This window comes from Vulpes lagopus, chromosome 12, assembly GCF_018345385.1.
Source record: "Vulpes lagopus strain Blue_001 chromosome 12, ASM1834538v1, whole genome shotgun sequence".
In the NCBI taxonomy this organism is placed as follows: Eukaryota; Metazoa; Chordata; class Mammalia; order Carnivora; family Canidae; genus Vulpes; species Vulpes lagopus.
The window spans coordinates 7816797-7833562 of NC_054835.1; the positions used below are offsets into that span (position 1 = coordinate 7816797).

The 16766-nt window shown below is 56.3% G+C and overlaps 1 protein-coding gene across 1 annotated transcript in view; it reads left to right on the top strand.

Annotated features, from left to right (window-relative positions):
* The window catches only part of ASS1 (argininosuccinate synthase 1), a 52685-nt gene that overhangs the window by 19592 nt on the left and 16327 nt on the right, over nucleotides 1-16766 (top strand). Inside the window, exons 7-12 of the mRNA XM_041724772.1 lie at nucleotides 788-862; nucleotides 4410-4480; nucleotides 5045-5075; nucleotides 10148-10238; nucleotides 12945-13029; nucleotides 13583-13647. Of these exons, the coding sequence (XP_041580706.1) occupies nucleotides 788-862; nucleotides 4410-4480; nucleotides 5045-5075; nucleotides 10148-10238; nucleotides 12945-13029; nucleotides 13583-13647 (418 nt within the window). The remainder of the gene's footprint in view (nucleotides 1-787; nucleotides 863-4409; nucleotides 4481-5044; nucleotides 5076-10147; nucleotides 10239-12944; nucleotides 13030-13582; nucleotides 13648-16766) is intronic.

Genomic DNA, 16766 nt, shown 5'->3' on the forward strand with positions numbered 1-16766 from the left:
CAGCTGGGGGGAGCCTGGTGTCTGGTTTCTGAATCTCTGTCTACAGAGGCCAAGCCAAGGGACTGGGGGTAGGGGCCAAAGCTGATCTCTGGGAGCTAAGATGAGGCCAGAGGGTGCTCCCAGGGCCAGGCTTTCCCCAGGGGCTGTTCATTCTAAGGCCGAGACCCCAGAAAAGCTTACCATCAGAGGTAGGGGCCTGGCTGACTCCAGCGCTGGGTGGGGGCTCTTCTTGGGGACCTGCCCTTACACCTCCAGGCTGGCACCCAGAGCAGCTCTGGTGAGCAGAAGGAGGGAAAGCAAGAGAAACAGGATGGGATTGCTGTATGTTGTCTGCGGGCCACTGTCCCGGAGAGGGCCTGGCTGGGCTTCTGCAGCAGTGTGAACCCTGCCTGAGTCACCATGGGGTGAGGTCAGGTGTACTAGTCCTCTGCCCAGGAGCACTAGCGAGAAATGTGAGGCCCATCTAGTTCAAACCCTCAAATCTCAGACAGACAGAAGCCCAGAAGGGCAGAGACCCCAGAGGGGGACACAAGGCCATTCTGCCGTGGAGCCCAGGCCTCTACAAAGCCACCCCCAGTGTAGCAGGTCCTGTCCTTCCCCTGCCTGATGGGGCACCTCTGCCCACCCCACGTGGACTATGTCCTCTTTGGGGAGGAGGCAGCAGGAGACTCCAGGTGAGCACTGGGGGTCCCAGGCTCCGTAATAGAGAGGCCGGCTCTGAGGCTGAAGGGCCAGCAGAAGCCAACATCCGGGGTCTCCCATGTCTGACTCCTTGCCTTGTGCCCAGGTCATCGCTCCCTGGAGGATGCCCGAGTTCTACAACCGGTTCCAGGGCCGCAATGATCTGATGGAATATGCAAAGGTATGGCTGAGTCTCCCCTCACGCCCCCAGCCCTTGCCTACTGCCCCCTCCCGGGGGGCATATCCCTCTCAGGGGGGCCGCCTAGACCAGCAGCATAAGGCTGGGGCTGATCCCCATTCTGGGGGCACCAAGTCTCTGCCCCAGCTGACCCCTGTGGCCGCTGTCCCCAGGGCCAGCCCCACAGAGGTGTGGTCACTGCCTGGGCCGGGAGTCTCCATGGAGAGTCCTCAGTCTGCCAAGTCCGATGGTGACAGGCACCCTCTGCCTCCCGTTCTCCTGCCACCTCCGTGGGAGGTGTGAGTGAGAGGTTCTCTGGCCCACAGTTACCTGGCTGCTCATTGTCCCAGTGCTTTGCCAGGAACAGGTAGGCACTCCAAGGGGCAGTGGCAGACAAAGGCTTTTGTCGAGCCAGCCCTTTTGAAGTACAAGTTGCAATAAAACATATTAGAAGTTTTGCATCAAGATCCTTAGCCGCTCCCCGGGGTACCTTTCTTTTTAGCGACTCGATGGCAGCCCTTGACAAACAGCCTCAATCAATCAGACGGGGGAAAAGCAACTCGGTGCACACACCAGAAAATTGCTCAGGTTTTAAATAGCAGTCACCGGGGCTGGCTGTGAGCTCTTGCTGCAGTCAAGGTGCTGCGTGGTAGGGGACTCGGCAGGGACACAGCCCTGCCCCTGCTGCCAGCATCCCATTAAGACCTGGAGGGCTTGGAGGAAAGATCTCCTGTACCATCTGTTGTTTTATTATTAAGAGGGGAGTTTACAAGAGCAAGCCCATATGTTGCCAAACAAATTGTCAAATAGCAGAGCTATTAAGAGAACCGAGGTTGACGAGGCTTCCCACCCCCCTTCGTCTCCTTGATATAGAATATGGAGCACGTTTCATCTTTAAGAATAATGAATTGGAACCCCCGCCCCGTCTCCATTCTCACAACGGCAGTCCCAGTTCAAGAGAGGGCCAGGGTGACCCGTGCCTTGCCCTGCATTTCCGTTAAGCCCCACACAAAAGCAGTTCCTGGTTTTCCCAGTGAAGATGATTTTCAGGAGTGTTGTCACTCCTTCCCGGATTTTGGGGAGAAGCCCCTTCACAAAGCTTCTGTCCTCAATAACCTTTGAACAGGAAAGCATGTTGAGGAGAGCTGAGTCTGGGCCCCCCCCACCCCGCCTCCGGGCCCTGGAGCCTCCCTGGGAGGCTGGCATCTGCCTTGAGCTCTGGGGAATCTGAGCACATTCTAGGAGGGAGGCCGCGTTTCTGCACCCAGGAAATGACCAGAATAACTGAGCAGCAAACAGGCTTTGTCCAAAATGCAGAGCCAGGCAGCTGATTCAGCTGAGACAAAAATCAATGGCGCTTTGAAAATCCCTGCTTTCAAGACCGATAAGTTGCCAAGGCCAAAAGGTGCGGCAGGAGACCCACAAACACACATTCACTCCACTTTCTGCACCGCCCCCCACCCCCACCCCAGTCGTCATCCTGTTAGCATCGTCACCGTAATTAATTTCTTTTAAAAAGCCAGCGTACTAGGTAGGGGCTGGAAAGCAGGCCAGTCACCTCTGTGTTGTCATGGAAAATGGTTTTGTTTTTGTTTTTGTTTTTTAAAGATTTTATTTATTTCTTCATGAGAAACACAGAGTGGAGAGAGAGAGAGAGGCAGAGACACAGGCAGAGGGAAAAGCAGGCTCCATGCGGGAGCCTGACGTGGGACTCGATCCTGGGTCTCTAGGATCACACCCTGGGCTGGAGGCAGCGCCAAACCACTGAGCAACCACCCAGGCTGCCCGATGGTTTTGTTTTTTGTCCTCAAGTGCAGCGAGAGTTCCTTGGGTGGGTGGGCAGGGGGTTGGGGGGAGCGGTGGACACCTAAGACTAGAGAGGGGAGGGGAAACAGAAATCTCTTTGGTCAAGGGACTGCCGTTTTTGGCATATGTGTGTGTCTCTGCCTGCTGAGGAGGGGTTGCCTTATCCTGTCCTGCCCATTTTCCCTCCCTTTCTCATTTTCTTGCTCCCACCACAACCACGGAGGCCCAGTGGGGAAGAAGGCAAACGTGTTTCCAAACCCCTTTCCCAAGACAAAGGCTGCAGGGAACCCATCTGCTGACTTTCTCGGCCCCTGGCCCACAATTCCAGCTTTTGTGCAGGGGTCCCTGGTCCTCTCACGCCTGGCCTATTCTACCTGGATGGGGGGGGTGCGGCGGGGGCTGGCATGTGCCTTGGATGCTCAGCAACTTTGAAGAGGGGGATGAGCAGCCTCTAAATGAGATGCTCCTGTTTGCCCATTGTGATTTAAATTGAAGAGTACACAAATCCTAGAATAGATATGGACCATGTCTTTTAAAGCAATTCCCCTGGCAAAGCTTGAAAGAAACACCTGGAAGGTTTTAGCTCCATTTATTTTGAAACTTTAGGGTGGTGATGAAGGAAACAAAGTGGGTTCCCAGAGGAGGCTGGAATCCTACCGTAGTGGGAATGAGCACAGACTAGGGGGGCCCCATCAGGAGAGATGGGATGATGCCGGAGGGGGCTACAGGGACCAGCCAGGGCTGGCCAGGTTCTAGGACCACCGTGTGGCGGGGGGTGGGGGGGGGGTGGAAGGTGCTAAGAGGGGCTGGGGAAGCAAAGCTTCAGGTCTCACTGCCTTACAGGGGCCTGGCTGGGCCACTTAGCAGCCTCTGTGCTCCATGGGCAAGGAGAGGGAAAGCAGAATGTATTGAGTGTGTTGGATTCCCACCAGGTATCAGCCAAGGCAGCGTGGAGTGGCAAAGGGATCAGCCTGATCCTTAATCCAAAAGGCTAAGTGAGATGGGTCTTCAGACCCACGGTCTTGGTTTGGATGAGTTTTCTCCTTGAACAATGAGGATCAAACCATCTGGGAAGCAAAACACACTTAGAACCAATAGGGGAGGATGGAGAGGGTTGAGATGGACCTGGGATGTTCTTTTCAGGGTTGCAGAGTGATGTCTGTGGTGACTGTGCTAGGCAAGGGGAGAGGGGTGGCTCCCAGAAAGTGCCAGGCAGGTACCGTAAACAAGTGCCATGAGCTAGAAGCCGCTTCCTTGGGACGGCATTAAGTGCTGTGTGGGCGCAGATGCCTTGGTTGAGGTCTACGGTGGAAGTTCAGACCCTTCCTGCGCCCAGCAGGGGTCAGCAAGTGGGAAACCTCTGGCACACTGCCTGGCACACTCTAGTGCTTCAGGGCCTGTGAAATATATAGGCTCAGAGACTCTTCTGGAAGAAACCTCCAAGGTCAGCATCCTCTCCATGACATCTCAGACACACGGTCTTGTTTCTGCATGGGCATGTCCAGTAACGGGGCCCTCACTCGTTCCCCAGGCAGTGGGGCCGGGTTGGCGATGGGGGACACGTGGGGGGCAGGGGATGGTGATTGGGGAGGAGATGGACACCAGAGAGTGGCGCTGGGTCCTGCATGAGGACCAGAGTTTGGGGATGTGTGCAGCCCTGAAAGAAAACCAGGACAGCTGGGCCTGACCCTCAGGCCAACTGCAAGCTGCCTCACGCCTGCCCTGTGTCCCGTCTTACCCGCAGCAACATGGAATCCCCATTCCAGTCACCCCCAAGAATCCATGGAGCATGGATGAGAACCTCATGCATATCAGGTAAGCCAGACATCCCACCTGTGCGCTGCCCTGCCCCACTTCAGGGAGCACCTGCCTTCACAGGGCAGATGTAGCCTCAGTGGTGGTCCCCGCCCCCCCTCCCTCCTACCCAGTACTCTTGGGGCTCACTCCCAGGCTCATGGGGCTAGATAATAGGCATCTGGCCTCAGCTGGGGGGTTGGGGTGGGCTCCTCTAAGGAAGTGGCATTTGAGGTGAAAACTTCAAGAATGAGAAGGAACTGACTGGCCGAAGTGCAGGGGGAAGTGTGTTTAAAGCAGAGAGAACAGCAGTGTGTGAAGTCGTGCCCCACCCCGCCCCCCCCACCCCCCCACCCCGCAGATGCAAAGCCCAGGGCTATGCCCCAGAAGACTGAGGGAAATGTCCCAGCTCTTTCTTGCAACCTGCAGCTCCCACAGCCAACTGCGGTCAGCCCAGAATGTTCCAGACAGGGTTGGCAACAGTTGCTTTGGCAGAGAAAGAAGGGCAGAGCAGATTTGAGGGGGGGTCCTCCCTGCCCGCCTCCCCACCTGATTTCCTGTCTTCCCTTCCCTTTTCCCTCATAGCTACGAGGCTGGAATCCTGGAGAACCCCAAGGTAATACCACCAACCCCACCACCACCACCACCACCCCCCCACCACCCCCAACCCCACCCTCCCCAGTTTCCTGTGAACCGGCTGCCCATCTTTGGTGGTAGCTGCTCCGTGCCGATGCTGTCTGATGTGATTGTAGCCTAATTTGAAATTTCACGGGGGCCGGGTGTGGGCCTGGGGCCGAGCCCTGCCTGCATCCAGATCCTCCCCACTGGGGCCCCCCTCCACATGCCTGCTCCATGCTGCTGCTCCACTTTGAGACACCCCCCACCCCCAGCACTCTTTTTCTAATTGCTGCTGGGATGAATAGGGTAAGGAAATATTTCAGGGCAGCATGGAGAGAGTGTGTGATTGTAAGACAATAAAGAAGCAATTAGGCAGATGAGACACTTGTGGGAGGGCCCGGCCTGTGCCCACCAGCTCTCAGGCCGCTGCTGCTGCTGCTGCTGCTGCTGCTGCTGCTGCTGCTGCTGCTGCAATGGGGTCGGTGTGGGGAGTGGGGGTGGCACAGATTAGAGCCTCAGGGCCCATTTGTCCGGGTTTGTGCTCCACACCCGCCCAAGGCAGGCCGCCCAGATCCCCTGTCCCCAGCCTCCTAGACTGGCCAGCCTGGGCCTCGGCCCTGTTTGAAGTTTAGGATTTCTATCCCTGGGGGGGGTTCCCTTTGTATGTCCCCCTGCCACCGTGGGAGATGGGGTGGAGGGTGGCAGGATGAAATCTATCCTGGGAAGAGAAAAATCTCTTTGTCCCTGAGGGAATGTGTCTCTGTTCCCTGGCTCAGCTCCACACTGGGGCGGGGGTTTGAGAGTGGGGTGGGCTGCTTGTCTGACGTTAGGGAAGAAGTGTGCTGTGAGGGGGTTGCTTGGGCAGCTGGGCCTGGGGGAATCCAAGAAGGCCAGCTGGAGGGGAGGATGCCCTGGTGGTGTTGGTGAAGGTGGGAGAGCTAGAGCTCTACCGGGGTTCCCGGGATGGCTCCCAGAGGGGACCAGGCCTCCCAGTCAGTGTGGGTAATGATATAACCAGGACCAGCGACCAGTTCTGGGGCCAGGCCTGGGTTTAGCATTTTCTTGGCTTACTTTCCTTGGCTCCTCGCTGTATGCATCCTCATTTTATGGGCGAGGAAACCGAGAAACCAAGGCCCAGAGAAGTGACTCACCCCCAGGGCGCCCCACCTCTCTGGAGCTGGCCCTCCTGCCTCTGTGGTTCCCCCAAGGCCCGCCCCCACTCCACTCTGCCCAACCATGTTACTCAAGAGAGCCGGCACCCTTGCCCCCTGGGGGCTGATGGCCCCACAGGGCTGCTGCCTGCTGGCCACAGGTTTTTCCAGTTCATGCTCTGCTGACCCCATGACACTCAGGCCAGCCACCCCTAATTAGCCAGTCAGTCAGCGCCAAGGGGGGTGGGGGGAGGCTAAGCCCAGCAAAGGCAGAGCTGTGCACAGGCGGGCTGTCCCCTCTACCTCTCTCCAAACATCCTGTGGTGCTCTCATCTCAGAACGGGGGGGGGGGGGGGGGGGGGCAGAGCCATGGCCAGAGGGAAACTCGCCTCTGGGGCAGTGCTGGAGGTACAGATGGGTCTGTGACCTGGGCAGGTCCTTCCCCTCTGACCTTCCATTTCATGAGGCCAGTGGATGGAGGAGTAAGTGCTAAAGGGTGTCTTTTTAAGGATTTTGGCCCCTGATCAGGTGGGAAGGTTGATGCATCCATCCCAGAGACAAGAAACAGGGATCCAAATACTGACTCTGCCACAATTTGCAGTACAGTCTTGGGCAAGTGACCCAACCTCTCTGAGCCTTCGATTCTTTGCGCACACAGGGAGAAACCACAGCACCTCCCTTCTGCAGCATAGAAAGCTCTTGGCCTATCCTTATACCTCAATCTTGAAGCCAGGGGTGCCTCCTTCCCTCCGAGGGCAAGCTAAGATTGTTTGGGGAGGAAGGGGCCAAGATCCTCCCAGGACCCCTCTCCTCAGGCTGGGGAGGCTGGGCTGGGTATGAGAGATGAAGTGTGGGGTGAAGCTGAGGAACCCAGGGTCCGGCTCTCTGGGCCTGCCCTGCTTTGTGAGGGGGCTCGCCCAGATTAAACCCCAGGACCCTCCCTTGCCTCCTGGGGTGTCCCCCCTACACTATCCCCCAGATCCCAGGGATAAGGAGGCAGTGCCCAGGGGCCCAGTGCCATCCTCCAGCAGCTGAGAGCCGCTGCGCCCCCGCAGCCCTGGCCCCCTTGGGAGGAGATGGGGAGACAGGGCTTAAGGGAACAGGGGCCCCCTCCCCCTCTCCAAAAAAAGCTCGGAGACCTGCAGAAGGGAGGGTCTGAAGGCAGATGGTGGAGCCATTTTCTGCCTCCGTGATGGCTGATTGAAGGGCAATGAGGCAGCTAATGCGAAGAAAGATAGAAATTTACTTGCTTTAACTTCATACGGCACACAGTGAAAGAGTTCATTCAGTCGCCGGCCCGCCATATCTGATGGATGAATAAACCATTTGCAGCATCGATCATGCCTCTACATCATGGTTTAGTTCATGGGCCATTTGCTTCCAATTTCTCCTTCTCGGCCCTGTTTCATGCTTTCTTTCGTCCTCTCCACCCCCCCCCCCAGCTTCTCTCTCTCTTTTTTTCTTCCCTCTCTTCCCTCCCCCCAGCTCCCCCCCCTCACCAGATGACATTGGAAGTGAGCCCTCCTGCCGGGATGGATAAATAGATGGTATTGATACTCAGGAACAAACTATTTGTCATTTGAACTGGGCTTTTAGGAGGGAGAGTAAAAAGAAGGCAGGCGCCCAGCCACCCCAGAATGCAAAGCAAATGTCACTTTATTTCTATTTAGTTATTTTATTTAATCGGTGCTGTCAGGGTGTCGGAAACCACATCAGCTGCCTCCAACTTGCACTGTAGAGCGCAGGTCTCCCATCCTGCTGGTCTGCGGAGAAGGGTGGCAGGAGAAGTTCAGACTGTACAGGTGGAGGTAGGAGGAAGGAGCTGTGGGTGGGGGCATGGACTCTGGGCCCTGGCACCCTGCTTTGAGTTCATCCTGGGCTGGGGACCCAGCAGGGGCCCCAGGCAGGCAGGAAAGAGGCTGTGGAGTCACGTTGGACACCTAGAGGCCCAAGCCTTGGTTCACTTTGCCTTCTTGCCAAGGATGGCTGGTCATCGGGCCTGTCTGTGCCCAAGGATACAGTGGTTGGCAGGACCCAGTGGGGCCTGGGGAGCCAGGCACTTCTCTGCACCCACCTGAAGCCTGTCCCCATGGTTAATGATGCTGGGTGTCTCTGACCAAGTCCCTTGCACTGTTTCTCAGCCCTGAGGTTTCTAAAGCAGCTGGGAAACAACAGGGGGTGATAGAAAGAGCACTAGACAGGGATTCCAGAGTCCCCACGCAGTGGGGCTCCCACTCTGGTGGGGACAAGCAATATGGTTTGGTCGAGCCACTTCTTTGGTCTTGGTTTTCCATCTGATCCACAAAGGCTTCAGGCTTAGGGTCCCTAAGGACCCTCTCCCTCTTTGAGGCCAGTTCTGGATCCTTATTCCCACCCCACAAATGGAAACAGATGAAGGGATGCAGCTGATCCCACATCACATGGCACCCTGGAGGTGCCCAGTCCACCACAGGCCTCTGTCTGAGCTCAGAAGTAGAAGGACCAACCATCACCCTTGCCCAGGACTGAGGGGTTCCTAGGGGTGCAGGAAGCAGGATGGCTGGTCACCCAGACACAGAGCCCACAAGCAAAGTGACCACAGGTGAGGCATCTGAGGCATTGCAGCTGGCCACCCCTTCTGGAGGGGGTCTTCCGAGATGCAGTCACCACCAGCTGTCCTTCCCACCTGCAGAGCAGGTAACAACTTGCACCTGGTTTTCCCTGGCATTTCTCGGTGATGTTCATGTCCAGTAAAAGCTATGAAAACCATCTATATCCTTAAGGTATAAGGCAGTCAAGGGCAGGTATCCTTTCCCCATTTTGCAGGTGAGGAAAACAGGCCCAAGGAAGTAAAGCACCTTGGCCAAGGCCCCACAGCAGGGGATCTTGACTTCCCAGCTTTGAGTATTTTCCACCACTCTAAAGTCCAGCATATATTTGTGGCCGGCCTCAGAGTTCCCTGCCCTGTCCTGGGTCCAGCCCCACACGGAACTCAGTGAGGGGAGAGGGGTCTCTCCTCCTCAGCCTCTGTTTCTAGGGTGACAGCAATTGACCTTCTTACCAAATGGGGCTGCTGAGAACCCAAAAGAAGCCGCAGGCAGAAAGTGACACATAAATGTCCGAGGGGTATTGAAAACAAAGATTTAAGGTGTCCAGGTGGAAATAGCTAGGGCCCAGGGGTGCCCACAGGGGAGACCGGAACAGTGAGGCCAAGAGGACCCCCGTCACCTTGGTGTCCAGGGTCCGAGCACAGCTTGTGGGGGCCCTTGGGCTTCAGGAGCCAGGAGAGAATTTTGAGAGCCCCATGCAGCCGGCAGCCCCTCTACCCACTGCATCAAGACGAGAGGCCCATTTTCCAACCCACCCAAGGAAAAATATACATAAAGGTTGATGTGTTTTCAAATGGGTTTTTGCTTTGCTCTTCTCTTTTCTCCCTGTGAGTATTAACCTCAAGGACCCGGGGGACGGCTCGGCTCGCCAGAGCACCTGCTGGGGTCATGCGTAGTCATTAGCTTTGCGGTCAGTGCAGAATAAACCCCAATTCCAGGCGCCTGTGAGAGCAAGCGCCCGCTCCCAGGAAGCCTGCCGCCGCCTCGCTCCTCCAAACTCACACTTTTCTTGCCTGACTTGTTCCTCTGCTGCTATTCTACCTCCAGCTGTGGGGGCGTCGAAGAAAAAGATGAGATCAAGTTGAGGGGAAAAATTGTCTGATTCCTGGAGCCCTTTGTTTCCCAGGCCCCCGGCAAGCGGGGCCAGCTCCAGGCTGGGGGCTGGGAGGCCCATGGGTCTATGCCAGTCGGCGGCAGGTGCTGCAACGCCCTGGTTCTGGGGAAGGGGTACCAATCTCTGCAGGAGGTGGGGTGCGCGGTGTGCGGGGACTGGCGGGGCCTGGCTTGGCTCTGGACACCCCATTCTCCAGCCTCTTTCTGTCTTTTGTCAGAACCAAGCACCTCCGGGCCTCTACACAAAGACCCAGGACCCCGCCAAAGCCCCCAACAGCCCTGACATCCTTGAGATTGAGTTCAAGAAAGGTAGGTGCCCACCTGTCAGGGTTCAAGGGGGTGGGCTCTTGGGGCTCTGGTTCCTTTCCCCTCTGCCTGGGAGCCTGGGCGGGAGCCCACTGCATCCCTCTTGTGTTCCTGGGAGTCAGAGTTCAAGCAAGGGCTTCAGGGGCTCCCAACTGCCCCTTCCCAGGATGGTGTGGTCCATGGAGGCCCTAAGCACTCATTTTGTCAGCTGCTTTGAGACTTTAGACAGTCACACCGTTTTCTTGATCCTCAGTGTCCTCTTCTGTAGACTGGGGATAAGAGCACCTGCCGCCTGGTATAGAATGTGGTCTGTCAGGGATGTGCCCCTTAGAGGGTCCTGGTACCAAGTTGAAGCTCACGTGGATCTTAGAGACCCGGCCTCAGGGGCCCCCTGGCCCCACAGCTAAAGCCTCAGCTAGTTCTACACTCAATGCTGTACCCCACTTTACCCCAAGCTCAAAACTGCCAGTGCTCCCACTGGCCATGAGTAGGTGTCCTGATCTCCTTATCTTCACTTCTATCAACAAGACATGTTTGCTGCCCTGGCCTGAGTGCCCAGTCTTGAGCCTGGCACAGGCACACCTCTTGCCATGGAGAACAGAAGGGAATGTAGGATGAGCCTGGTAATGAGAGGTGTAGGGCCAGGCTCAGAGTGAGGGCTCAGAGTACCCAAGGAGAGGACCTGTCCTGACAGCTGCAGAAATCAGGGAGGCTTCCAAGAGGAGGTGGTGCTAGGCAGGAGCTAGAGGATCCAAGAGGGAGCGAGAGGGTATCCCAAGCCTGGACAAGGAGGCTGGACAGTCCATCTACAAGGCAGCTTCCCGGGCTGGAACAAGAGCAGAGGGAGAGGGAATCGGCCCCTCTCAGGGCACCTCACATCCCTGCCCTCACTCATGCTGGTGTGACCTTGACAACCAACTTCACCTCTCTGGGCCTCAGGCTCACTTGCCTATAAAACAGGCCATGGAAATGATGTTCACAGGTGCCAAGTATGGTGTGCGGAGTGAAGTGGAGGGAAACAGAGTCTGTTTAGAACTTGAATAACACACCTATTCCTGGCCTTTCCCAAGAGCCTGGCCAAGCCAGTGGGCATCTTCACTGCTTCCCCCATCCATTCAAACCCTTGAATTTCACACCACTTGGGGACCAAAGGACCATGGGCTGAGGCCTCTGAGGGTAGCCGGACCCCCAAGTGCCCACTCCGTCTGACCCAGGCATGGCCCAGGGATGCAGAGCACCTTCCAGCATCATCTTGGGGAAGGCAGCGGGCTGGCCCCAGGCACACCTCCAGCAGATCTCCCCGGGGAGCCTGGGTGAAGGTGGGAGACAGGCAGGAGGCAGTGGGGGTGTCGGACACAAGGCTCTGGCAGCCTCTCCTCCAGAAATAGGGCAGCCCCAAGGGCTGAGCCGGACAAGAAACGTGATCCATTTTAATGATTCGGGGACCGTCTGGAAAAAAAAATAGACAGGAGGAGCCGTCCCCGACTACTCCCATTCACCCTCTAGTTAATTTATTTGAAGTTTTAATCTAATTATTAACTATTTTAAAGGCTAAGAGGCTTTCTCCGGCAGCAGCACTGACAATGTCAGCTCCTCTCTGGGGCAGGCCCCATCCAAGGCCATAATAGGACCGGGAGGGAGAGAAAGCGAGAGGGGAGAGGCGGGCAGTGGCGAGAGGGGCTTAAGGTTCATTATTGGGCAGACTTACATTTAATAGCAATTTACAACCAAGTTATAAAACCCCTGGAAATGGGGGTGAAGAATGGCGAGGTGACAGCGCCTTGAGGGAAGCCCCTCCAAGCGGCGCCTGGCTAATAAAGACTCGAAAGCCTCTATTGAGACCTGATTGGCACCCGGTCGCTGGCTACATGGTAATGAGCTGGGCAGATGGGTGGGGGATTATCCGCCAACTTTGAACAGCTTTCCTTTGTCACTGTTACAGCTCTCTTGTTAGCCCCCTAATACATTTATTGCTCATTTCACACCGCTCGAGAAAGTGCCCCTTGCTATTCAAAGTCAACCCTGAACCCACCCACTGCCCCCCCCCTCCCTACCACCCCCCTTGACTCGGCCCTGCCCTCCCCTCCGGGACCAGCGGCCACCTCCCTCCTGCCCTCCTGCCACCCCAGACCCGACTTCTCGGAATCCACGAGGACACCTCTAACACCTCGCCTGCCCAAGTGGGCACCGCTTCACCCAGCCGGCGGCTGCGTGGCTCTGGGGTGCAGGGGGGGGACACTGGGGTCCACCTGACAGACGTGGCAGGGGGCTGTGGGGGTGTGTGCGTGTGCATGTGTGCGCGCACGAGCGTGAGCTCGGCCCCACCTCGGCCAGGCAGCCTGGGTAGCTGGTGGGACAGAAGGTGCCCCGGTGTAAGACAATGGTGGAGCGTGAAATTCAATTAGTTCAGGGCTGGTTCCAATTTCACAGCCCCTAAATGCAAAAGGGACAGAGAGAATGGGAAGGGTGGGGGGCGCGTTTTTATTGCATTTTCCCTTTCATTCTGGGGGGCGTTCTCGCCCCTTCTCTCCCTCCAGCAGGCCCCAACCTGCACAGGGCTTTTCAAGGAGTCATTTGGAGTCCATATCTGTCAGATCCATTTAAGGCGTTGCGGGTGGAGGGAGAGGGCGGGGTGGCAGGCACCGGCTCCTGCGCCCAGCCCGGCTCCGGCCTGCAGGCCTGCAGGCCCACTGCCCTCTCCTCCCCTAGGGGTTCCCGTGAAGGTGACCAACGTCAAGGACGGCACCACCCACCGCACGTCCCTGGAGCTCTTCATGTACCTGAATGAAGTCGCGTGAGTGCCCACAGCCTGGCCCGGCCTCCTGGGAAGCCACCCCTGGGAAGCGCTGGTGTAGGCCCCTGGGGCTGATGGTCATGGCTTGAGGCTTAGGGGCTGAGGACAGGCAGCCCTGGTGCAGCCCGCAGGCATGGGAGCCTCTGGTGACTGTCAGCCTTGGAAGGTTAACAACCTCCTGGAGGTGGTGGGAAGCATATACTGGCCCCTGGGGACAGCCTGACTAGAGCTTCTGGGCCCTGCATAGGAAAGATGAGCATTGGGTAGGGCTGGTGCCGTTCAAGGCCCCAGGACAGAGGCAACAGAAGTTGCAAACTCACTGTGTGACACAGGCAATCCTTTCGCTCTCGGGGCCTCAGGTTCCCCACCTGTACAGTGGGCAGTTGGAGTAGGGACCTGGCTCCAATGTCCTTTGTGTCTTGGATCCTGGAATGGGGCCTGACCCCCTGCATGTGGCTCTGGCACCCTGCAGCCCAGAGCCCAGCCAGGTGGTGGCGTCTGCCTTGAATCCTTGTGGCAGCATGTGGTTTTAAGGGACCCATTCTCCCCACAGGGGCAAGCATGGTGTGGGCCGCATTGACATTGTGGAGAACCGTTTCATTGGGATGAAGTCCCGAGGTGAGTCTGCTCACTGCCCTTGGAGGCATGTCTCAGCTCCCAGAGACCCCAGAGGTCCCTCAGATTCCCATTCCATTCAGGTGTTGCTACTCCCACGCTATGTGGATGACTTTGTGCAAGTTCCTGCACCCATCAGACTTTCTCCCCCTGTGGGGTGGGGATGGTGGGCCCTTTGCCACTGACTCTCAAGGGCCTTATGAGAAGCACTGTCCTGAGAGCGAGTGGGGGGTTGGAGGGGAGGGGAGGGGAGGAAAGGGGAGGTCGGGGACCGGACTGGAGGTCGGGCTCTCCTGTGCCCCAGGGCGGGCGGGTTGGCCAGGTTTGGAGGCACACCGTGCAGGGCCGATTTCACAGTCATTAAGGCTGCTCGGAGGAGGCTGCCAGCCCGGCAGGGCAGGAATCCTGCCAGGGGTGGGCGCTGTGGGCTGTGCTGGTGGTGTGAGCCGCCGGGTCGGGCGGGGCTCTGCCTCTGTGCGGAGCAGCTGCCACCTTGGCTAGACGGTCAGGCCTGCAGCCAGCCGCCTTGGGCTGTGCCCGGAGTGGAGAGAGGTTGGTCCCAACCAAGCAGGCACCTGAGTCTTCTCTTATTAACCAGAGTCCTGTGACTTTCCGTCACCACGTCATCAGACCATACCCTCCCCTCCGGGACTCAGTTTCCCCATATGAGTGGACCTCCTGCTAGCCTGTGATAAAGCAATGCTACGTCCTCAGGGCACTTTAAGAGGGAGTGGGCAATCTTTCAGCAGTCTGAGCCCCCAGATTGAGCACCTGATTTTTTTTAAGTACTGGTGATGAGGTTGAGGGTCCCCTGTCTTTTTTTTTTTTTTAATTTTTTAATTTTTTTTTGAGGGTCCCCTGTCTTGACGGATATTCAAAATTGCTTTGCTTAGGGTCAATTTAAAAAAATAACACAGGGCAGCCCTGGCGGCGCAGCGGTTTAGTGCTGCCTGCAGCCCAGGGCATGATCCTGGAGACCCGGGATCGAGTCCCACGTCAGGCTCCCTGCATGGAGCCTGCTTCTCCCTCTGCCTGTGTCTCTGCCTCTCTCTCTCTCTCTCTGTCTCTCATGAATAAATAAATAAAATCTTTTTTAAAAATAAATAATAAATAAAATAAAAAGATAACACAACCAAAAAAAATTTTTTTAAAAAGACAATACAACCAAAGGAAACCAGGCCAGGGTAGAGTCATGGAGCTTTGTCCTCTAGGACGTTTTTACTAAGATTCTAAAATCCAGGGAGCTGATGGCCAGATTTCAGCTGTTACAACAGGGTGCTGGTCCAGGAGACAAGAAATGGGGGTCCTCACTCAAGCTTACCCTGCCTTGACTGATGACCTCTGACTTGTCACCTCCAGGCCTCATTTCCCCAAGTGTGATGCGGTGGGCACAGCACAGGGGAGGTCGGATCCTTCCAGCTCTGACCTGTCTGGATTTATCTCAAAAGGTGTGGGGAAGTGAAGTGGCCACGTTGCTTCTTTTCCTGTCATTTTTTTCTTTCCTCCTCAACACAGCTACTATCTGCGAGAAGCAAAGGAAGGCCTTGTCAGAACAATGTAACTAATTAGCTGCTCCCTTTTGTCCTCACTTAAACCTTCGCCTCTTACTTGTATTAACATCTGATTAAATGTCCCTTTGTCTCAATCTGCCCTTGGGAGACAGCACAATGTAAATCACACAAGGCATATCTGGTGAGAGGGGGGTGCAGCTTGGGGGAGCCACAGACCAGCACCCTCACCTTACAGAAGGGGAAACCAAGGCCAGGACAGATGCCCAGATCCAGAGAGGCACAGAGTGGAGGTTAAGAGTGCAAACCCTGGGGTGGGGCAGATCCAGGTTCTGGCCTGTATTTGGTCATGGGGTCCGGTGCAGGGGAGGTGCCCCACAAATGGCAGCGGCCCCCGGGGCAGGCTGAAAGGTCAGAGGCAGCCTGTGCCCTCCAGGAGCTCCTTGTAGCTCAGAAGTGTCCTCTCTGGCACCAGTCGTCATGCCTTTCCTGTGCTGTCACTAATGGATTATGGGTGTGACCCAGGGGTGCAGATAGTTAACTACCAACTGATCAGGATTGGCGCTTGTGGTGAAAATGAATTGCCTTCCCAGGTAAGGACTGGCTTGGGGCCACTCCGTGATATGCCATCCTGCTGCACAAGAATAGTCGGAGTAGACTTGATCTGAGGGGTGGTAATAAAGGCCTGGACTGGGCTATGCAGAGAAGACATCCTGGAGGAGGTGGCAGGAGAATAGGCTTCAACTGGTCGATGTGGTATAGAGAGGGTGGAGTAGGAACGTTCCAGGAGATTAGTAGAGGTCAGGGGCTGTTAGGTCTGATAGGGGCTGAGCCCCTGGAGCCTGAGGGAGGCCCAATGGAGGGCTCATCTAGAGGGTCTGAGCTTTGGTGGCAGACATGAGTCCCAGTCTTGGCTCTATCACCCTGAAAAAGCAACTTAGCCTCTCAGAGCCTTGGCTTCTCCGTTTGTGAAATGGGTGGTTGTGTGGAACAAAGAAAGGGAGCTCTGGATGGTGCACTATGCCTTTTCCCCAGAACTGGGGGGCATCACCGCAACTGAAGTTCAGGGCCTTGAGGTGAGCAGTCAGTTCTGACTTCCTTGGCTCCTAACACCCCATCAGGGGAGAGGCTCCTGGAGCATAGCCTCCACTGTGCCCAGGTCCTCTGTGTGTACCCACAAGGGGCTGTCCCTAAATGCACAGCATTTAGCCTGAGGGTTGTACAGTCTTTGGGGAAGAGCATCAGGATTCTGACTCCCAAGAACTTGCTGTGTGACCTTAGCAAGTTGCTTTCCCTCTCTGTGGCTCCACCTGTCAAAGCTGGAGCCAAGGTGATCTGCCCCCTGGAAGTTGAGATTTGCCTGTTTTCTTGTTTGGATCAGAGAGGTAAGAGAAGAAGTTTGCTTCGTGATTTTAGGGTGGCAGTGTCCTGTTTTTGTGCCTCTGTTCCAAGTGATTGGTCGTGAGGGAGAATGAGCAGGGCAGTAAGTGAGGGTGTTGCGGGTGTCCACACACCGGGTTTTTATGAAGTCTGCAGCAACGGGAGAAGCCGTTAATTGTCAATGATATTGAGGGCAGAGCGAGAAGACGCTATTGTCCGTACCCCTGTGTACAA